General features: G+C 45.3%; 1 protein-coding gene across 2 annotated transcripts in view; it reads right to left on the bottom strand.

Annotated features, from left to right (window-relative positions):
- The window catches only part of DOCK5 (dedicator of cytokinesis 5), a 187,269-nt gene that overhangs the window by 118,448 nt on the left and 45,286 nt on the right, over positions 1 to 23,535 (bottom strand). Inside the window, exons 3-5 of one of the 2 annotated variants that reach the window (XM_075910678.2) lie at positions 18,918 to 18,958; positions 10,646 to 10,701; positions 8,696 to 8,792 (exon numbers count right to left, since the gene is read on the bottom strand). In XM_075910678.2, the coding sequence (XP_075766793.1) occupies positions 8,696 to 8,792; positions 10,646 to 10,701; positions 18,918 to 18,958 (194 nt within the window). Of the gene's footprint in view, positions 1 to 8,695; positions 8,793 to 10,645; positions 10,702 to 18,917; positions 18,959 to 23,535 lie in introns of those variants that run through there. The other variant, XM_006114193.5, reaches the window with a different exon arrangement.

Raw genomic sequence — 23,535 nt, 5'->3', positions numbered from 1 at the left:
GATGCCTCTTTGCGGAGCCACTGCCAAGATCAAAGCACTTGTCAACCGACGATCCAAACCCCAGAGCCCAACACTTCTGAGATGTGGATTGTCTGAAATTTAAACCTGGGCTGGAGATGGCCCTCACTTTTATAAAGAGCTAAACCAGTACTCCAGATCCAAACACTACAGACGTTGGGGTCTTTGCGAGTTAGATCCAAATCATACAGCTTACGTCCACCCCTCCCTACTGTATATGAACTGTGGGCCCAAGTTCCAAATACAGACAGATTAAAACGCTGTTCGTATCACCAACCAGGGACTCAAAATGGGCAACAACGTCCCTAATTGCCAATCCAAGTCTGAGGCGCCGCCCCTTCTGGGAGCTCAGAGCCAGCCCCTCCGCCCCACCGTGCCCAGGGGCCAGAGCAGACGTATCTGCTCCTCTGGTTCTCACCGACCATGCTTGAGACTTGGTCACATGACCGGAGCAGTCCCTGTGCGCTGGGTTGGAGCCGCACCCTGTCCAGCCCCCACTAGCTAACTGTTAATCGGAATTGGTGAGCAACACCCATTAAAGGTGTAAGCAGGGGGCTGAACTACTGCTAGCCATCAGCCAGCTAAAAGCAGAGAGCTGCCCTGGGGGTGGGCGTGTTCATTTAAATTGTTTAGCTCTGCAAGGTAATTAACTTTTTGATCTGAGGAAGTGGGTCTGGCCCACGAAAGCTCATCATCTAATAAACCATCTTGTTAGTCTTTAAAGTGCTACATTGTCCTGCATTTTGCTTCAGGTAATTAACTGTTAATATGTAAACACAGCTCATGCTGGGATAGGGAAGGAACCCGGGGCGTGGCTATGTAAATCCAATTCGGCCAGGGCTGATGGAGGATCGGTTGTTAGAATGGAATGTGAGGGATTGTATCTAATTTGGGCTGTTGTGGGGGTCACCCCTAAATGTGGGAACTGTAAAATATGAGACCAGTGCTTGCAGGAGAGACACCATCATTTAAAGAGATATCAAATGAACAGGCCTCCGCCTTCCAGAATTGAGTGAACAGGGAAGGGGGGAGTGGGGGGGTGAACGGCTTGAGCAAGCCTGCTTCATGCCTGCCAGGTGTGAGCTGTAAGACTGGTTCAACCTGCCTTCTCTCCCCCTTGTTTTAAGGATAGACCTAATGCAGACTCCATCAGGAGTCTATTGCTAGTCCAGTGGAAGCTGGAATCTCTCCCCAGCCTAGGTGGTGGCTAAAGAGTTGAAATCACTAAGAGCTGAAGTCACTGACTTGGCCTCGAGCCAGACCCATTGCAGCCAGCGGAGCAGCTGGCAGGAACGACCAGCAGGCAGCACACAGGTGGCACAATCTCAGGCTCTATGAGGGAAGTCATCAGGGTGATGTGTCTGGGTCCGCACTGACTGGACAGAGCTGTAAGTGGGGTGTTTGAAGCGGGGTTGGACTAAAGACCTTTAGGCAGAAGACTTCACCCTGCAGACCCTGGGAACGGTACCTTGCTCACAGGTTGTTCGTGTTACAGGTTTTTCACTGTTTGTGTGTGGTCTTGTGGGTTGATGCTTGCCTACTGTGATTAAACAGACTGTTTCTATCTCCGACTCAGTGCTTGCGAGAGGGGAAGAATTGCCTCTAAAGGCGCCCAGCGGGTAGGTTGGAATTTTCCCAGTTTACTGGGTGGGGGCTCGAGCCAGTTTTAGTCACCTTGTTGAAGGGTCCCTGTGACGTAGTGGGGGGTAACTTGCTGGCTGCTGTCAGTACCACGGCCCAGCAGGGCAGGGGATGAGTCATTATGCAAAAGAGGGTCTCTCAACCTGTCTGACCAGCTGCCCCCCAAGGAGAGAAACAAAGGAAGGTGGAATGCTGCCCCTGGCTGTGGGGCAGGGCTGGAAGTGAGTTAGTTTCTGTCTGGGAAGCAGGGGAGAAGGAGCTGGGGAGGGGGCTGGGATTGTAGGGCCCAGCCACCCCCCATCTCAAGGGGGGGGCACTGAGGCCTCTTAACCCCAGTTCCTGTAACGAGATGACATCTGTGCTGTGCTGTATCCTGGAGAAGCAATAAACTCCCTCTATTCTACTGGCTGGTGGAGTCTGTTCGTGCCATTTTGGGGTGAAGGAGACGGGAAAACCCCAACGCTTCGTCACAGCCCCCCCCCCGACGTTGAACCCGGCCCTTCTGGTTGCCGACTAGTACTGGCTGAAGGCTTACAAAGGTGATGCTTACCAGTGAACCTTCTGCATCCCTAAGTCAAAACACATACAAAAACTCTGATCCAGGAGCCACTTTCTCCACATCCGCTCCCGCGTGCCAGTGTGCATGCAGCGAGTCCGTCAGGGACACTTCTCCAATGCTCTGAACGCCAATGCATCCCTGGGTCGCTGTACTGGGAGTAAACCAGTTGAAGTAAAGCGGGATCTTTCACCGACCTTCGGGCTGCTGAGATGACCGACGAGCAGCTTCATGGACTATATGAAGGAGATGCCGTACAAAGGCAACAGCGTATAAAAGCCCAACTCGCCCAGAAGCAATAGAAACACTAAGGGAAAAGACCCTGATTGTGCTCCCCATTCAAGTCAATGGCACAAGTTTTGATTTCAAAGGTGGACAGGTAGGAAGCAACACAACGTATTACAGGCCATCATTGCTACAAATCCAAGATACAGTTCAGAAAACTCGGACGTTAGTGAAACAACTTAGAGTGGAGATTCTTATTCCATGGCTGACTTCCATTTGGGTATTTTTTTTTAGTGCACGACTTAAGAGCAGGGAATGGGAAGACTTATAACGCATCAGTTCCTACAAACATCAACGACTTTTGTGCAGAACGGATGTATACCAGGGCAACATATAGCAGGGACGCCTTGTACCCACACTATGGGTGGAAGAACACTCAAAGCATGGGATGCAGGTCTACACCACACAAAAGGCAACACAAACGATTTTTAAAGCAGAGCTTAATTTTTCTCTGCATAATTTTTCCCTGCCACAGCTTCTAGAACAACCGTGGTTCTCTGGTGTACTGACAAGCTGGGCTACAGCCAGTCAAAAATTTTCTGTCGTGCTTCTTTTTCCCCATGGAAGAAAGTGGGATTCTTGTTGTTGTTCATAAAAGGTCTACGGGCAATGTCTGTTTCTCACATTTCAGGTTTTCACAGAATACACCACCCCCGAGCTGCAAAATTGGACAATTTCTGATAATGAGAAACTGAAACAAATTTTTTACTAGGGACTTGACCTTCTGAGGTCTTTTCCAGCTCTATGGTTCTATGATTCGAGGGATGTGAACACATAACCAATTAGCCAGTACCTGGGAGCAGCCCCCTGCCTCCAGCCTGCCATAGGCAGACAGCTGCTCCAGCCCTTCAGGGAAACTGGGAGCTGAAGCCAGTCACTTCACGTCCATAGGAGGGGGACTCCAGAGGGGGATGGGGACCAGGAGCTGGATCTCCCCATGCATGTGGCTGCTGGCTACTGCTGCTGCTCTCCCCCACGGGGGTGGAGAGGCAGCAATGGCAACCAGGAGCCATGCACATGGGGGGGAGGTAGACTGGGAGCAGAAGCCATCCTCCCCCGTGTGGGGGTGCTAGCTCCTGCTGCCAGGCACCCCATGCTGAGGGGCTGGCAGAAGGATCCTGCTTAATCATTTAACTGGTTAAACCTAAGGTTTAAGTGGCGACCTGATTAACTGGGATTTTACATCCCTAGTTTTTTCCCAAAATGTTCAAAAATATTTTCTGTGAACCCCATTTTTTGCCAAAATATTTTTGCACAGGAAAAAAAATATGCTGCTAGTTGAAAGAAGCCTAAATCTACCCTGTTCTGTACATCCTCGGGTACCACTGAAGTCAACAGAAGGTGAGGCGCCTCTGTACTTTACTTTAGGAGTAATTTAGTTACTTAATTAGTAATTTAATGTATTCGTTTTCTGGGCATCCAAGAATTACACTTGACATTTCCAAAGTGTGCTCTTGACTGAGGCAGGGATCTATAATGGTATGACCAAGCACGGCTTAGCTCTGATAAAAGTTGCCCAGAGTTTCCCTCACCCAGTTCCTCTGTTCTCTGTTCCACAACCCTAAAAGAAATTAGATTTGCCACACTAACAACCAATAATTGCTCAATTCCTATGCGTAGGCTGGATTAATTTTCAGGCTCAGCAGATGCACTCCAGAGGAGACTATGGTCCAATTTTTGCAGTAATTTACAGAAATGATAGCAGCAAAATGAAATACTGCCAAAGAGAAACCCTCCCTCTTTCTTCTCCATTTCCCTTCTCTGCAGGGCTTCCTCCTTCCTCCCTTTGAGTTTTGTTGTAATACTGCAGGGGGGGAAATAAATTTGCATCCCCCTTCAAACCACAATGTCTTTCATGTCTCTTTTAAGAATGATGTTAACCTAGTCAAGTCACATCAAAGATTAAGCATTTCTGCGCTGAGGAAAAAAGATTCTGAGGCTAGAACCTTAAAGGTTTTTAAGGGACCGAGCCAGGAACAAAACTCTTTCTTTGCTCAGCAATTGCATCACATCTCGCGTCTCATTAACCTAAGAGGGTGGAGAAAATTCTTGTGGTTCCGTGGACCACAAACAAAATGCACTTATGGCTGGCCGAAATTTTTCAATCGGATAAACTTACCCTGGCTAAGAAAAATGTTTGGAGCCAATGTAAAACTATTCTCTCATCTTAATCACAGTCTTGGCGCACATACGGCGCAGCTTGAAGTAACCATTGACTGAAGAGAAACTGAGCTCCAGTGTTTGTAATCTGCCTGAAGACTGCACTTTGGAAGAACGGATAATTCATTCTGAACTCTGAACTGTTTTCCTCCGAGTCAGCATTAAAGCCTAACTCAGCAACACAACCAAGTTCTCTCTCAGTTTGATTTTACCAGCTTTTCAGAGGTGGCTTTTTCTAAACTCCAGGGCACCGCAGACAAAGAATCCAGCCCCAGTTGGGCCAGAGAGCTACTTACTGCATGACTTTGGATAAGTCACTTCCTCACTCTGGTACCTCTGCTCCCCCTCCCATCCTTTTTCTAGCTTGTCTGTGTAGCCTATAAGCTCTTTAGGGCAGGAGCTACTACTAGACAAACCAGATTTATCTATGGCACCCAACGGCTCTATAAAAATACTTAACATGTCGCCTTTGAGAGACATTTTTCATCTGGAGATCTCCAAGGGCGTCAAGCAGGAGGGGAAAGCATCATTACTCCACTTCTCAGGTGGGGAAACTGAGGCAGGAAGCGGGGACGTGATCCACCTAATGAGTCCACATTGGAGCCCAGCAGAAAGTGCCAGTCTTTAGACCCCGCCTCTCTTGTCTTTGCTGCTGGAACATAGCAGCTTTTGCCTGCCCGGCCTGGGAGCTCTAAGTGTGTCTGGCCTCTACTTCACTGCGGCCATGGTAAGCAGAAGGAGCGACGGGTGTTTTTGCTGAGGGATCCGTGCCTTCTGCCAGTTCTGTCTGGGCTTGGGGCAAGGCACCGCTCAGAGCAAGTGCCAGCCAACGGTGCTCAGACTTCCACAAAACCCATGGAGTTCGGATTATTCCATGGGCCAGTCCAAATCTCCTCTGTATTTGAGCTTGTCTGTCTGTGAGCATGTCTGTCTGTCTGGGCAAGAACTTCTCCTGAACGGTAAGCGCTAGGCCCACCAAATTCAGTAGGAAGCTTCCTCTTATCAGAATTGAAAGCAAGGTCAAGGTTTGATAGTGCAGGGTGGGGGCAGGGGGAGGAGAGAGGGAGGGCTGTAGCATAAAGCTCATGAAGAAGAAAAATCACCAGGCAGGTGAAAAGGGTCCAGGACTGTCCCAGCCCTAAGCCTCCCAGCCCTTATGTGCCCTTTAGGGAGTGTGGGGGAGGCTGAAAAGCTGCTTCCCTGACCCCCGATTCGTATGGGAACGTTGCTGGCTGTTCCCGTGTCAGGAATCCAGGGAAAAGCTCAGTTTGTTCCATTCCCCTCTCTGGCTGAGAAGCGCAGGGAGCAGATGAACCTGAATCTGCCCCAGACCGGGGACATGCACCCCTCCCCCAGGCTGTAGTGCAGCAGCCATGGAGAGGTGCTTCTCACCTGGCCCCATGCTGTGGGGGGGCAGCCACATCCTGAACCCCTCCTCCCCACCCCCACCCCAGAGAACTGATTTAAATAAAGAAAAAAAATGAGTTGAGGACCCAAGCAACCCCGGGTAAATCTTCTATTAAGGAAAACAGCATCTCCTGTGTGTTGTATCCAAGAGGAACAACCTGAACCGAGAATGCAGGGACGTCACCTGCAATACGAAGTACGTGGCATGGCAGAAACCACGCAGCTGGCGAATTTTAGACGTTATTCTCTTGCAAAAAGATGATCCGGGTCTCTTGAGCAGCTGACCCCGGAAACCCACCTTTGCACCCTGTAAAGGTGTGCAAGGAGCAGCCTTAGTATTGCCATGGCAGGAGGTTCCAGCTTTTCTACCCTACAGCCAGCAAATTCCCCTTCCTAATGGCTTCAGATGGGGCACAGAAGAGGAAAAGATGAAAGAGGTTCTGACTGAAAATAATGGATCAAGTGTATCCCTACGGGAACGCCTTCGATTTCAGTGGAATTCCCCCAGGAATTTCAGTGGAATTCCAAGCCCATATGGGTCATTGTACCTTCTGTTTGTCGCCTTCCCCAGCAGAAGCAGAGCTAATATGCATCAGCAAAAGATAACGTGATTGATTATCTCAAATTCACATCTGTGCAGATAGGGGCTGGCCCAGAATATAAAAGACATCTCACGCTAGCAGATAAACCTGCTTCTTATGAAAATCAGGGACTTTTCAGCTGGCTATGAGCGTGCCCCATCAGGCAGGAAACGAAGATACAGAGGGCTTCTAAATCAGCTAATCCTTCCATCAAAGATTAACCACCACCAAAAGTCAGTCGGCTGAACAAATTATTCTGTATTGGCCATTGCCTGGAAAGCTTGTTTGCGGAGCACAGTCATCAGTAGAGTCTGACTCAGTGAAAATATTTTACTATCCTGCCTTCATAATCCAGAAGACAGAAAGATCAAGGGGAGTAGGGAAAGTAAACAGCTGTCCGAGAAATAGAAAACTATTAATGAGATGGCTCTTCCTTCCACAGCATCGGAAGTTTCTGAGTCTTATTTCATCAATTATGTTAATGACACAACTCCCCACACCCCCGAGAAAGATCAGATCAGAGATTGTATCTACTCTAGAAAAGGCAACCCCAGAAGTATTTATATTTTATAGATATGCTGACCTTTTATAAAAATACATACATACATCTCTCTCATGCACATACCCAGCACCAGTCTGTCAGAGATCTCAAAGCATTCTGCAACTGTAGCTAAGAAATGTTAGCCCCGTCCCTGAAACCAAGCAAGATGAAGCAATTTGCTCCAACGTGCATAGAAAGTCAGTGGCGGGGTCAGTCCGAGGCTTCAGGACTTGAATCATACACCCATGTTGTGTCACTAAATCGGACAGACACGGGAGACAGACAGAGATGGTTGTCACGCTGGCAACCGTGACTCACACAAGCATTCCCAATCAGCTGATCCCAACACTGATTATGACTTGTCCTGGTGAATTCTGATCCTGGTGCGTGACATGTCTTCTAACTCAATTCCTGAAGAGCAGTACCGGTTTTGTAGAGTAGATAGAACCTTAGTCCTACAAGTCCTGTCCTCTCATTCACCTTCTAAGCAATAAACCACTTCTTCTCCATCTCCTTATTTTATAGCAATGCTCCTGTGAGATCTTTAAGTAGAAGGCAATGTAGAAGTTCCAAGTGCACTGCAGACGCTAAGCTTCAGTATAGCTGAGTTTGTCGACTGAGCAATGGAAGCACAGGGAAATTATAAGCCACAATTCAACAGATGTTTCACTATTAACGTGAGTGAATCAGTGACTCACTCTAGACCACACAATGAGTTCGGAGGACAATAGAGCTCAGAAATCCATCTCATCTAGCACTTAAACCAGGGGTCGGCAACCTTTTCAAACCAAACAGCCAAACTACATCAAATTTCAGAGCAAGTGGCCAACAAAGAGCTAGAATCTCCACTTGCGGGACTGAAAATATACCACTTAATGTTACTGATAATTGACATGAGGATGACTAATAGACTAAATGAAACATCGGTCTCAAAGATTTTATTTCATGGGACTTCTGCTGCTGCATCTTTTCATGCAGGTCTTCGACGTTTACATGATAACTGGTCCAATTCAGGTTTGTGCGCGCGTTCCAACGACACGAGTAATGACGCATTTTTAAAATGTTGAATTCATTTTCCATTTTAATGTAAAAAGTTGCCTGCATTTTGGGAACAACAAAAGAGCCTGATTTGGTTCTGTCTGGAGAGCCATAGGTTGTAGACCTCTGACTTAAAACATTTGGTTTCCTATCAAACCCCTGTTTCCAGCTCTGGAATTGCATTAGCCAACATCAGACGGGAAGATCTACCAGTCAGGGGGAAAACACATTTTACAATAAAGTGGGCCCAATTCCCAGAACAAACCATCCTACTGGTGAAAATGAGCAATGAGGCCATCTTCATACAAAGCATGCATGCTCAAGAGGAACATCAGCTGCTGGATGCATGGGGAAAAGATGGGGATGTCCAAATCTCTTGCCTATTTCTGTTTAAACACGCGGAGCGGAGCAATCCTGTCCCCTCTTCCAGGACCAGACACCAACAAAGGAAGAAAGTGAAACACTCACCACATAGAGCTTGTGCCAGATGACTGCCCATTCCCTCAGTGTGGATGTGAGCTCTTGAACGAGGGGCAGTTCGCTTGGAATCACTGTCTCATGTTGTCTGGAGCGGGGGGGGAAAACCCACAAAGGGGACATGTAATGAAATTAAAAGGTGGCAGAATCAAATCAGATAAATTGATTTATCTTTTTTCATACAACATATAAGATGACTGTGGAACTCTCTGCCACAGGAAGTGAATGAGGCACGGAATTCATGCTTCCAGGCTTAAGTCACTTTCTGAAGACATGAGTGATCAGGGAAGGATGCATTTAAGGGGCAGATTAGTCTACATACCCGCACAGTTATTGCACCTGCCTCTGTGGTATTAGTATTGGCCACTGTCCAAGAATAGATGGACACTGGTGTTGATATAGCACAGTAATTCCAACATTCCTATCTCAAACCAGGTTGTCTGGTCACTGAGAGGCTAATGTGTGTAAGATACCAACATGCCAAATATTTCCCAAATACCTGAAAACAGAGACCTTATCTACACAGGAGAGTTGCTCTTATTCAACTTAAATTGGTTATTAAATCAGCTTAGTTAATTCATTGCATACCTCTGGGCACACACTTATTTCAAATTAGCAACATTTACACCAGACTTGCACAGAAACACAAAAGGTGCAATTTTAAAACAATTTAGTTATTTCTCGGCTTGGCAGAATTCAATTTTAATGAATCTAGTCTCCACAGGTTCTTTCGTCATGCTCATCACCATGGTACCTGAGCCTCTAACTTAAACAACCGCTCAGTCAGAGAGGAATTACACCTGGAAGTGCAAGAGTAACACTGTGCTAGAAGTTTGCAGAAGTTTTTAAAAGTGCATTTGGGAGAGGAGGGGAATCAAATCACAACAAAATTGCAGCTCTGCAAGGTATTTAAATTTTAGAGATGGATTAAAAAAAGATAATGGATACATTAACCACACTAAGGCCATGGTCTTCACTACACAGAAGATTGATGCCGCCATCGTTGATCTTCTGGGGTTTGATTTAGCGGGTCTCGTGAAGACCCGCTAAATCAAACTCAGAGGGTACTCTCGCCAGTGTCCAGTACTACTTTTCCGAGGAGTGTGGAAACTCAACTTGAGATAAATCGACTCCAGCTATGTAATTAACGTAGCTGGAATTGCGTATCGTACTTCGATCTTCTGCTATAGTGCGGATCAGGCCTAAGATGCTAAAACTTTCCAATGGCTCTGGGGGTTTCTCTCAATTACATGTGTTGTTTTCCCATTTTTAATGCAAACACGTTTCAAGTTTCTTTTCATCTTGATTTTTTTGCATCTGCTCCAGAAATTGAATGCTGAAGAGACATGTTTGACCCCATTCAGTTTTCCAGTTGAGGAATTATTGCTTTCAGTAATTACTTGACCATATAGAGATTAAAAATTTCCTTTGGAAGTTGCTTTCTATTGCTGCTGGTTGTCCCCTTTCAAAGCTGATCAGCAAATCAAATGCAAGAATGAGGGCAGGGGACTGGACTTGAAGACCTCTTGAGGTTCCTTCCAGTTCTATGATTCTATCAATCAGATTGGCAATGATTTCCTAAGATGTTTACTAGGACAGGAAATAATTCACACACTTCTAAAGCCCATTTGGCTATGAGACCCCAAAAGAACTGAATGTGAAGCTGACTGAGCTGGCTTGCCATATCCATTCCTAGGAGATTTCACCTTTACCCTTGCAAGTGAGAAAATTTTGCTTCTATTCATGTGTCCAATGTGGGTTGTACAATGGTTTGGCAAAACCAGAAATAATTCTGATCCAAGAGGCTACATAGGAATTATGGAACTTGCAATGCAAAACACCACTAGCATGTACAACAGGTAGCATGTATGTAAGCTCTTATGAAATGCTACCCATCATCTCTGCCAGCCACGTGGTATCTCCTGACTGTCTCCAACTTACCCTCGGTCTTCCACGGTTGCCTCTTTTAAATGAATGTAACTTTTGGGGAAAATGCCCTACAAGAGAGAGAAAGAGAAACCATGTCAGATTTGATATATCATTCACCCACAAGGAGGGGGAAACTATAATAGGATCAGCTAAGCTGCAAGGCACATGCCAAATAAATATTGCTAAAATTCAATCCAATAACCAACAACTCTAGTGCAATACACATTGAGATTGGGGTCTCTTCTTTTATGCTGGTATTATGTCAGCTCGAATGGAAACGTAAAAAAATCCCAGGAAAAACTAATGATAATACAGTACTATGTACTTGTAGACCAATTTATCTGTTACTTTCAAATGGCTTTACAAAGTTGGGGAAAATGGAGCCAAAAGGGGTTAAGAGACAGGAACTCAGTGGTAGAGGATGCAACTTTGCACTTCAATTGCACCTCTCATTCCAGGATTGGAAAGTGTTAAAGCATTGATTAAGCCTCGGGACACCCTGGCCAGTAGGCACTGTCCCCATTTTACAGACTAGAAAAACTGATGCACCAAGAGGCCAAGACCAAAAAGTCCAAGAGTTTTTGCTAATTTTTACGACCCTCCATTTTTGGGTGCCCAAACTCAAAAGTCCACAGCTCCTGCTGACTTCCATGAGCTCTGAGGTTGTTCAGCATTGCTAAGGAGAAAGTCCTTAGAAATCTTCAACTGGGTACCCAAAAGCTGAAGTTCCCCAAATTAGCAGACACTTTAAAAAAAAACTTTGTCTAGCATGGCTGCTCATGGTCATGCAGTGAGCCTGCAGCTATGCTGGGAACAGAACCTAGGAATCCTGACTGCTTTTCCTGTGCTCTAGGTCATCTCTCGGGCCGTAAATAAAGAAAATATGGCCTCTAAAGGCTTAAATGATGACTGAAAAGCACTTCCCATTTATGAGATAGTAACTATGTGCTAAACAAAATTGTGAATGTCTAAACTGCAAGCAAATGTGTGATTGTAGCCTGAGCCAACATATCTTTCTAGCTTTAATTTAGATAGCATGGGTTACAATAGTAGGGTAGATCAGGAGGCATTGATAAACAGTGCCTAAAGTTATCACTGTTGTCGTAAGAGGAGAGAAATCAGAAGAAGATCACATGGAAAGGAACCCAGGACTCTGCAGCCAGTTGGTCCACTAAATGCCAGTAAAAACATAATGGATCTTCATTCCAGTGAAGTTTCACTGTGTGATCAATTCAATGCCAAAGGAATGAGAGTCCAGTTAAACGCCAGCCTGAAGGTGTCATGTGGTTACTGGAATCGACATAGCAAAACACCACTCTTGACATGATGGGAGATTGCTAACAAAGCCCGTTTAAAGGCAATAAAGCCAACTGGAAGAGTCACTTACACTCGTCTTTTCTTACACACGGACGTTTCAGTGAGTAGAATCTTGGTTTTTAATCAAGAGTCTCGTGACATTTAATTTCCTAAAAGCCCCGATTGCAGGAAGAGATTTCATGAGAATCTCAAGTTTAATTTAAAAAAAAAAAAAGTTTTGAGCCCTTATGGTTGTGAAGAAAAGCGTAAAAATGTGAAGCAAGTGCATCTTAAAGTCTCATACACCAGAAGCCAAAGAAAAAGAACCAAACACTTAAAAATATCATACTATTTAAGCCACCGATCCCATGGTTTTTGTGTGCTTGACGCTGACAATACAGGCATTTCATCATAATGTAACCAGGGCCAACGCTCGGAGGTGGCACTGAGCATTTTCACTCTCCGGTACTTAGCTGGCTGCCTTTTGTGCCCATGGTCAGTCTCTCTGATCACCAGACTGAGGAAGAAATTTCCTCCCCCAGATTGGGAGGGTGTATCTCCATTTGCCGCATCAGAGATCGATCTTCTGGCATTTGATTTAGTGGGTCTAGTTAAGACCTGCTAAATCAAATGCTGAGGGTGTCTCTGGTTAGCGCCACTACTGCTTACAGTTGCAAGGAGTAAGGGAAACCAATGAGAGTGTTTGCTCTCTTCAGCCTCCCACTGTGAAGACAGTGCCAAGCTCGGCTTAAAGTAAGCCAACTCCAGCTACATATTTTATGTAGTTGGAGTTGCATCCCTTAACCCAACCTTCTGGGCTGACATAGACCTGGCCTTACTTAATCAATTCCCTGATGTTGCAGGGGCCTCCTATTCTTTGCCTGTGGCACACACCAGCCCGGTCTCCTGGGGGCTGCCATACTTTGGTCTCATTTCAGTTGCTGGGTGTAATGGGCAGGCGCCGGGTGGCATGGCTGGCCACTGACAGGCAGGAAGTCAGACTAGGGGAACTGGTGGGCCTTTCTGGCCTTAAACTCTATGATTCTATGGAACATATATTTGGCATGGGCTTGATCCTGCTACATGCTAGCCATTCCTCACCTCCGCTGGGTCCTGCATTCTCACTGGACAATCGATACAAAATGTTCCACAGGAAGTTTTTTTTTTCCCCAACAAGCTTTCATGAAGCATGTAGAATGAAAACTGCAGGTGAGTTTTTTTTATTTACCTGCCACTTCTATTTAACTCAGCGTCCGCTTCCTGGAGAACAGCTTGTTTGGCTTCATAAAAATGTCAAGTTTTTCCCACCCCCCATATATCCCTCCAGGATCAATAATCAGCTGCACAATTACTCTTTGCTTCCTCTACTTGCAGCCCAACCAAGTTTTATCCTCACACCAAGCCACAAGGCCGGGTAATAAAGGACATCTACATTTCCATTAAAACTGTGCTCTCCGGGTGTCTGCCCTTGACAGTGCGAGTCAAACGGAAAAACAGAGCAGTTTAAAAGGGTTTCGGATATGCTAACGGACGGCTTCAAAGATAAATAAAGTCCAAAGCTTTGGCTCCTGGTCTTCCCCCCCCCCCCGCCAATTTCAAGGGAGTTTGCTCCTGAAAGGTGCTGAAGTTTTAGTTGGGGAGGGTCCTGCTTTGAGGTCCTGGTGACCTCCTGAGGTCTCTGCAACCGTAAATTGTCTAGGATTCTGTGATTTGCAACACGGCCTGATGTCCCGGGGAGTGATGGGTTCCTCATCACTTTGAAGTCCTAGATGGCTTTCCAGCATCAAAGCTCCTCTCCTACCATGATCACCAAATGCAAACGTCACGTTGACCAGCTCTTCAGAGAGCTTCCAAATAGAAAAGCATTTTCTCCCGCAGAGCATGATGTAGCTGTGGAACTCCCTGCTACGTGGCCGAAGGTGGAGTCACTGCTGACGCTCCCAGAATTCAGTCCTGAGGTATAGCCCCCAGCTTAGCACCCATCAATCACCAAATCCTAACTGGGCACTAATGTATAGGACGCTGCCATGCAGAGAACTGAGGAGTTCCCTATGGCACAGGGTCGCCGTGCCCTCCATATTGGGCAGTGGAACGAGCAGGCCCTCTGCACAGCAGGCTCATTCCATAAACAAACTGCAGATTTAGGGAACAAGAATTCCCATTAGTCCGGGTCAGGTCTCAGCACAACAGAGCAGAGCCTGGTTAAGTCGCTTCCCAGCTCCGAATTACGGTGAACTGGACCGCTTAAGTCTAGTCTCCGGCTAAAAGTCAATACCACTGAGCATCGGTTAAAATAACTAACCACCTTTGGCCAATCAGCAGCACAAACACCTAGGCTAAGTCTACATTGGCCCCTTCTCCGGAAGAGGCATGTTAATTAAGTAGGAATAAGAGATCCTCCGGAAAAGGGCTTTATTCCGGAGGATCGCGCCAGTCTAGACGCTTTTTTCCGGCTTTTCCCCAAACCGGAAAAAAAGCGACGGCCATGTTTATTTAAATCCCGCGGGGGATATTTAAATCCCCCGCGGATTTCCCTATTCTGAAGTTGGAAATTAACATGCCTCTTCCGGAGAAGGGGCCAATGTAGATGTAGCCCAACACAAAGCATGATTGCCATGAAAGCAGAACAGCTTTAAATCAGGTATGTTGCTTCATGGAACAGAGACTTCCTGAAAGCTGAATCTGTAATCCTTTGAGAACATTCAAGATATCGGACAACTGCTTCTACAGACCCAAAGAGGCCGAAAACCAATCTGCGTGCCTGTCAGTGATGAGCAAACAAACATTCCCAAGGAGCTGAGAATGGGGAGAGTCAAACTTTGTAGGAATAAATAAAATCCAAGCTAGGAATGAAAATCAGATGCTTGAGTCGAATGTGAAGCCCATCCTAATCAATGGGAATCATTCTATTTACTATAGTGGGCTTCAGTGTCAAACCCTTAGAAAATGTATTTTGGCAACAGGAAAGTTCTGCAGCAAGGTTTCATTTTTCACTGTAACAATCATGTAAAAATGCTCATGTTGAATTTAAAGGATTAAGTAAAGCAAGCAGATCTCACAGCAACTCTAGTAGAACTTCAGAGTTACGTACATAGTGGCTATGTCTAGACTGGCATGATTTTCCGCAAATGCTTTTAATGGAAAAGTTTTTCCGTTAAAAGCATTTGCGGAAAAGAGCGTCTAGATTGGCACGGATGCTTTTCCGCAAAAGCATTTTTTGTGGAAAAGTGTCCGTGCCAATCTAGATGCGGTTTTGCACAAGAAAGCTCTGATCGCCAGTTTCGCGATTGGGGATTTTTTTACGCAAAGCAATACCGCATTGTCTACACTGGCCCTCTTGCGCAAAAGCATTTGCACAAGAGGGCTTTTGCCCAAACGGGAGCAGCATAGCATTTCCGCAAGAACACTGACAATCTTACATGAGATCTCTTACGTGAGATCGTCAGTGTTCTTGCGCAAATTCAAGTGGCCAGTGTAGACAGCTGGCAAGTTTTTCCGCAAAAGCAACTGCTTTTGCAGAAAAACTTGCCAGTCTAGACGCAGGCAATAGGTACGAACAGAGCAGTCAACCCCACGCTTCATTTGGAACCAGAAGTACATAATCAAGCCGCAGCAGAGACAAAAGGGAAATACAGCACAGTACTGTGTTAAATGTAAACTATTAAAAAAATAAAGAGGGGTAGCCATTTTAGTCTTTTTAAAAAAAACTGAAAAAACATAAAGGAGTCTTTTAGCACTTAAAGACTAATTTATTTGGGCATAAGATGGAGCCCACAAAAGCTTATGCCTGAATAAATGTGTTCGTCTTTAAGGTGCCACAGGACTCCCCGTTTGTTTGGTTTTTTATGACAACGAATCTGTTTCTGCATTTGCTTTTTTTAAATTAAAAGAGTTGAAAGCAGCATTTTTCTTCTGCATAGTAAGAACATAAGAACGGCCACACTGGGTCAGACCAAAGGTCCATCTAGCACAGTATCTGGTCTGCCGACAGTGACCAATGCCAGGTGCCCCAGATGGAGTGAACCGAACAGGTAATGAGCAAGCGATCTCTCTCCTGCCATCCATCTCCACTCTCTGAGAAACAGAGGCTGGGGACACCATTCCTTGCCCATCCTGGCTAATAGCCGTTAATGAACTTAACCTCCATGAATTTATCTAGTTCTCTTTTAAACCCTCTTATAGTCCTAGCCTTCACAACCTCCTCAGGCAAGGAGTTCCACAGGTTGACTGTGAGCCATGTCAAGAAGAACTTCCTTTTATTTGTTTTAAACCTGCTGCCCATTAATTTCATATGGTGGCCCCTAATTCTTATATTATGGGATCAAGTAAATAACTTTTCCTTGTTCACTTTCTCCACACCACTTATGATTTTATATACCTCTGTCATATCCCCCCTTGGTCTCCTTTTTTCCAAGCTGAAATTCCTAGTCTCTCTAATCTCTCCTCATATGGGACCCGTTCCAAACTCCTAATCATTTTAGTTGCCCTTCTCTGAACCCTTTCTAATGCCAGTATATCTTTTATAAAGTTTCAAAGTTGTATGAAGCCAATGTTTTCGTGATAAACATTTGCAAGGACAACGCTACATTTTTGTTCACAGGCATGAACAACCTCCATGGCCAAGATGTTCATAACTCGGAGGATCTATAGTACAGCTGATGCTTACTAGTTAGCAGCAGCAAAAATGCACGAGGGCTTTAGAATTTCAGTGGAGCATGGCGCAGCAGATAGGATAGCAGAATGGGAGTCAACATTCCTCCGCCCCCCTATTTGCTGTGAAAGTCATACCCCGTACAGGGCCACTTTAATGGGGCTCTGCTTTGGGGAAATGCTTTGAGATCTTACAGACTCACATCAGCCAGGTTAAATTGTCCTAACTGCAGGAATAATTAAAATCTCACATGGAGCCATGGCATTTGTTGGGTGGAGAGAACTACAGGGCTGCAACTGAAGCTGACAACTATGGACAGAAGAATTCACTGGGAATAAAACAAGAAAAATAAATTAACTTCCACCCTTCTATAGAAAACTGTGCTTCAGGTTGTGATTCAGTCTTATTTCGCTTTAATTTCCACTGGGAACTAGAAGTGTAGAAGTACCATGAAGGAGGCCTACTCCTATTGTAATTCCAGATGGGAGCAGGAACAAAAATGCCGAGATTCTGATGGGAAACCGTGTTCTAGTGAGATGAGTGGTCCTGTGGCACCTGAGGTTCTGTCTACACTACGGGACAAAGTCGAATTAAACAGTTTTGAATTAAGCAATATCAGCTATGTTAATTACACAGCTGAAGTCGAAGTATCTTAACTTAGCTTTTGGCGATGTCTACACTGCAGGAAGTCGAAGGGAGAACACTCGCCCTTCGACTTCCCTTACTCCTCATGGAAGCAGGACTGCCGGCCTCGACCGGAGAACTCCTGTCAGTTCAATTCAGCTGTCTTACTGCTAATTTGAACCCTGGAAGATCAACAGCAGCAGCTTTGATCTTCCTCTATAGTGTAGCCGTGCCCTTACAGAATAACCAAAATAAACAGAATTGTGAGCTTTCGTGGGTAAAACCCACTTCATCAAATGAATTGGAGTGGAATAACAGAAACCAAGAGATATATAGAACAGCAGAAGAAGGATCTGTCAATTGTAGGACCTGTGTTAATGAGACTAATTAAATGGGCAGGTCTAAAACAAACAGAAACAAGTTTTTCTTCATTGAGCGCAAAGTCAACCTGTGGAACTCCTTGCCAGAGGATGCTGTGAAGGCTAGAACTTTAATAGGCTTCAAAAAAGAGTTAGACAGATTCATGGAGGTTAGGTCCATCAATGGCGATTAGCCAAGGTGGGTAGGAACGGTGACCCTAGCCTCTCTTTGTCTGGAAACAGATGACAGGAGAGGGATCACGTGATGATTACCTGTTGTGATCCCTCCCTCAGGTGCATCTGATATTGGCCACTGTTGGCAGACAGGATACTGGGTTAGATGGACCTTTGGTCTGACCCAGTATGCTCGTTTTTATGGGAAGGATGTGTCCCATACATAGCTTTTGCTGTGGAAATGCAGATATTAAAGGCAGGAGAAATTGGCTTTGAAATGCGCCAAATGTCTTTGCTCAAGCACAAGGTAACGGTATCAAATCTGTAAATGAATTTTAGTTCTGCAGATTCTCTCTGTGATTGGTTAGTGAAATTCTGTTGTAGAAGGATGACTAATTTTAAATTATCGAATGATCGGGCAGGTTAAAATGCCGCCCTGCAGGTTTGTGTGAGAAACCATTTCTGATGTCTGATTTGTGTCCATTTATCCTTTGCTGCAGAGACTGTCCGATGTACATGGCATCGCCGGCACTTATCACATTAGAGGTTGTGCTGTTGTGTGAGATTTCCACACTTGTTTTGCCAAGTCAAGGAGTCTGAAAAAGGTCCTAAGATGCATAGAGGCTTTTTCGAATTCTGAACTTTTAGAGGCTCACCCATGACCCTAGATAGCTACTGTCAGAAGGCAAGCGCAGCACTCAATGACTAAACAGAGGGCTTGCTATATAGCAAACATACTTAAAGAATAATCCTTCCAGTTCAGACAGTATTCCCTATGCTTACAGTGGGAAGTACTAGAAGGACTAGTGATACTTGTCATGCTGCCATGAACTTTTGAAATGCTTCCACTGTACATTCTGTCATGTTAATGGTTCTCAGCATTTTGCTCACGGCTGTTCACTTTTATTGCTAGAAAAAACAAACCAAAACGAACATCCCAACCTGGAGGCGTGCATTCAGGGATGGTGTAGACGGAGCTTGGTCCTGCCTTGAGGGCGGGGGGCTGGACTCGATGACCTCTTGAGGTCCCTTCCAGTCCTATTATTCTATGATTCTATGATTCTATGATTGTCCAAAGGCAGAAATGAACACGGGAAAAAAAGGACCATACAGTGCTGGATAAGTTCTGGAAAAACTTAACATACAAAAATACCTATCCTGGAGAAATAGAATGGCATACCTTCTTCACTTTGTTTCTGAGCGTGTATCCTCTGTACCAACCTGCCAAGGAACAGAAAGACAATGACTCGTCACACAGAGGAATTAAATAGGCAAAGCTGTTAGTAACACGCTTTTTTCTACGTATAATCCACGAGCCAGATCCTACAGGCCTTGCTTACTTCAGACGTCCCACTGACTCCAAAGGCACCACGCAGGAGAACAAAGTCAGTAAGAATGGGCCCTAAAATAAGGCAAAACATTAAAAAAAAAAAACTAAAAAAAAAAACTTTCTACTATGAAATGACACAGTGGGACTGTTTCTTTAGCTAAGACTGTGTTTCAACAGTAGTGGTACCTCTTATTTCTAGTATGGTAGCACCAACAGGCCTCAACTGAGATTGGAATTGCTTTGTACTAGGGGCTGTATGTAAACGTAGTAAGAAAGTTTCCTTGCCCCAGAGGGCTAACAATCTAAAGAGACAAGACAGACAAAGGACGGAGCACACAAGTATTACACTACTCTGGGTGTCCCTAATCTGGGAACACCAGCGGTACGGAGGAGGAAGGGCAGCAACGCACTTCCCCTTCGGTTTTCCCCACCACTCCCATAACGGCGTGGGGTGAAGAGGAAGGCGATGCTTGGGAGCAGTGTGGGATGTGGGGCCACATGTCCCCCTGGCATCAGAGCGACATGTAAGTACCTGACCACCACTCCTCATGCCCAGATCCTGCAGCGCCCTCCATGGCCCAGCCAAATCTTTAATCAGGCATAGCCTGTTTCCCAGCATTGCTGGATTAAAGAGGTTCAAATGTATTGTGCCCATTGTACAGATACGGAGCAGAGGTAGAGAGGAATTATATGACACCCCCAAGGTCACATAGGAAGTCAGTGGCAGAGCTGGGATTTGATGCCAATTCCACAGCCTTAACCCTAATACTTTCCTTCCTCTCTTGTGGGTGTTAACCCCAATTCTCTATGTAGATGATGCTTGAATCTCATGTTCTACACATTCCTTTCCATGCTGCTCATGAACCAATGTGAAATCCTTCTTTGAAGGCAGGCTGAAAGAAATTATTAACGGGACTTTACTTTTATGAGAGTAAAAAAAAAAAAAAAGCCTTCAAATTATTTGCCCTCGATAGAGAGATTCTTATTCGCTGGAACTTGTCACAGAGGCAGTAAAGTATCAGTTACAGAAGAATTGCTGTGGTTCTTGCAGACCAGAAGAATATCACTTTTGGAAGAACAATTTTTCCCCTCTTTAGAGCTTGGGGTTCAGCCAACATTTTGGTTTCAAGGTGACTGGAAGGCGATTGTATGAATGAATTAGTGTATTTTGGTTTGCTGCTCTCGCATGAGATTTATTTAGCAAGTGGGAAATTTGAATCACTGTAGAGGAAGGGTGACCTGGTGTTAAGGCATTGACCTTAGATGCAGGGGACGAACAGATGTCCTGTGTGTGCCTGTTCTGCATCTGCAAACAGGGAATATTTACTACTTTTTGTCTCCCACCCTTTACCCGGTCCATTTGTGGCGCTCTCTAAGTGCGAATGTAATACGAACAATAACAACAGCGGACTTCCAGTTACAGAACTGGTTTTATTTTAAACACTGACCTGCAGACACGGTCTCCAGCTGCACGGTTCTGTTACAGGATGAGCAAATTTGTGTTTTCTTCATGCTACTGTGTTCCTAAAATAACTCTTCCAAAGGTCAAGAGATTCTGCTCCCTCGGCTCTCACCTTAACTAACTTCCTGACATCCTGATCTTCAGCTTTTTTTTTTTGGGGGGGGGGGGGGAGTAGGGGGAGGAGGTTGTTGCTTACACTGACATTTAAAATTCACACACATGTGGTTATTGTGTCTTTGGGAAGCTGGAGCGGTATTTATAATTATCTACATGGCATGAGTGGCTCTTGGAGGCATCAACACAGACAAGGTCACCGCCCCAACCAGTTTATACTTGGATATATGCACAGATAAACCAGCAAGCAAAGAGATTAGCATAAGGGTGGGGGACTAGCTAGTGGCAAAAAAGGGAAGGGTACAACAAATGGAAGCATTGTATATCAGAGAGAGATGCCAGCCAAAATCCTGGATGTGATCACTTTTCCCTGACCCCGAAAGTTTAGAGAAAGTCCAGATTTTGCAAGTCTAGTCCATCTTTCTAGTAATTGTAAAATCAGTCACGTTTGGTTACAAAATCCTCTGCAATCCAGAAACTCTTGGGATGTGGAACAAGATACTGCTCCTTCCATAGGATAAACATAGGATATAAAACTTAAGCATTGCCTAGTGGATGAGGTATCGGATTGGAAATGAGGGGATTTGAGTTCTATTCTTGGCTTTGTCAATAATTCACTGAATGGCCTAGTACAAGTTTAACCTCTCTCATCCGGCACCCTTGAGACCTGACTTGTGCCGAACCAGAGAATTTGTTGAACCATGGGAGGTCAATATTGTCTAGCAGCATTATCTGCACTTCCGGGATGCGTCTAGACTGGCAAGATTTTGCACAAAAGCGACCACTTTTGCGCAAAAACTTGCCAGCTGTCTACACTGGCCTCTTGAATTTGCGCAAGAGCACTGACTTTGTAATGTACAAAATCAGTGCTTCTTGCGCAAATACTTTCACACTCCCGCTCGGGAAAAAGCCCTCTTGCGCAAGAATACTTGCGCACGAGGGCCAGTGTAGACAGGGAAGACCTGTTTTGCGCAAAAAAGCCCCGATGGCTAAAATGACGATCGGGGCTTTCTTGCGTAAAATCGCGTCTAGACTGGCCACGGATGCTTTTACGCAAACGCACTTTTTGCGCAAAAGCATCCGTGCCAATCTAGATGCGCTTTTGTGGAATTACTTTTAACGGAAAAACTTTTCCGTTAAAAGTATTTCCGCAAAATCATGCCAGTCTAGATGCAGCCCCACTGTTCACTGGGTTCTTAGAAGACATTTAGGGGTAAATTAAAGCTAAACAGCACAGAACACAGAACCAGGACTGGTGGCTGTAAACAAACTTTATGGGACTGCAGGAAACTTGGCCACACCCATAAATGGACAGACAGCTAACTCCAATCATGCCAGACCTCAGAGTGCCAGATTAAAGAGGTTCAACCTGTATAAGCAATTTATGGCCTGAACCAAAGCCCAGTCAACTCAATAAGAATCCTTCCAGCAGCTCCAGTTTCTCTGGCTTCAGGTTCTAAACTCCTCTACGTCTCAGCTTCTTGCATCTGTACAATTAACATAGTGATATTAAGCCACCTCTCTCAAGCACCTTGGAATCATAAAACGAAAGGGCTGTGTCCTATTTACATAAAGCTGTATTCATGCTCGCCACTCGTCCTTGGAATCTAGGGATCCTCTGATCTTTTCAGACTTCTGCTCTTTCAGTAACCATGCTCAAGTGACAAGGTGGACGAGGGAATATTTTGTATTGGACCAACTTCTGCTGGTGACAGAGACAAGCTTTTAAGCCACACAGAGCAATTCCACAGGTCTGAGATAGGAGGCCTAGCATCCTAGCAAAATGCAAGGTTTCGCTACTGTCCTGGGACCAACTTGACTACAACGACACTGAATAAAAGAACTTTTACTCGTAATTTTCAATGAACAAGTGCTTGCGGCCGTGGTCCTTTTAGCCCTTTCTTTTTTTCAAATACTAGTCTAGAAACTTCAGACAAGTGGTAGACTAGTTAAGAGTTTCCCGCCAGTGTATTCCCTTTGCAAGGTTAGCAGTGGACACATTTTAGGATGAAAAGGAGGATTTTCATGCCAGAACTAAAAAGAAAGGAAAGAACATCAGTCTCTCTCACGCACATACACATTCTCTGCCTAGACATTTAAAAACAATGAATAATCCTGTGGCACCTTAGAGACAACAAATATATACGTAACGTTTCATGAGCTCTCGTGGGCTAAACCCACTGCTTCAGATGAGCTGACCTTATTCATTTGGATAACTGTTTTTGACCACAATACCAATATTTTTATTTATAGAAAGGGCCTTTTCTCCAGAGCGCTGATAACATGCCCTATAATAAAATGAGGTACAGTAAAACTCCATTGGTCCAGCATCTGACGGTCCGGCACTCCTGATGGTCCAGCACCATCAGGAACCCGGAAGTGCTCCGCAGCCGGACCATTGGAGCTGCTCTGCCTCCAGCTTCCCCTATTCAGCCGCTGCTAAAACTGACCAGTGGCTGAATCGGGGAAGCCGGAGGCAGAGCAGCTGGGGCGCTGCAGGGTAGATCCCCTAGAGCTGCCCCTGGGTGCTGCGGGACCAACCCGGCAGCACCCCAGGCGTCCCCGATTCAGCCGCTGCTGAAATTGACCAGCGGCTGATTCCGGGAAGCCCGGGGCAGAGCTGCTCTGCCTCAGGCTTCCTGGAGTCAGCTCTTGGTAAACAATGAGATTTACCAGTTATTTCAAAAGAAGGGTTTTCTCTCGAAATAACCGCGTCTTAACAGCGTCTGTTATTTCGAAATAGCACTATTTTGAAATAGCACCATAACGCGAATATGCAAATGAAGCACGGGATATTTAAATCTCGGCTTCACTTGCAATTTCAAATGTCTTCATATGCATCCCTCTCTCGACAGAGAGTGCAAGTGTAGACATACCCTAAAAGTTTATGAC

The sequence above is a fragment of the Pelodiscus sinensis genome, chromosome 28 (assembly GCF_052426305.1).
Source record: "Pelodiscus sinensis isolate ZL-2025 chromosome 28, ASM5242630v1, whole genome shotgun sequence".
In the NCBI taxonomy this organism is placed as follows: Eukaryota; Metazoa; Chordata; order Testudines; family Trionychidae; genus Pelodiscus; species Pelodiscus sinensis.
This window is presented reverse-complemented; position numbering and strand designations above follow the sequence as displayed.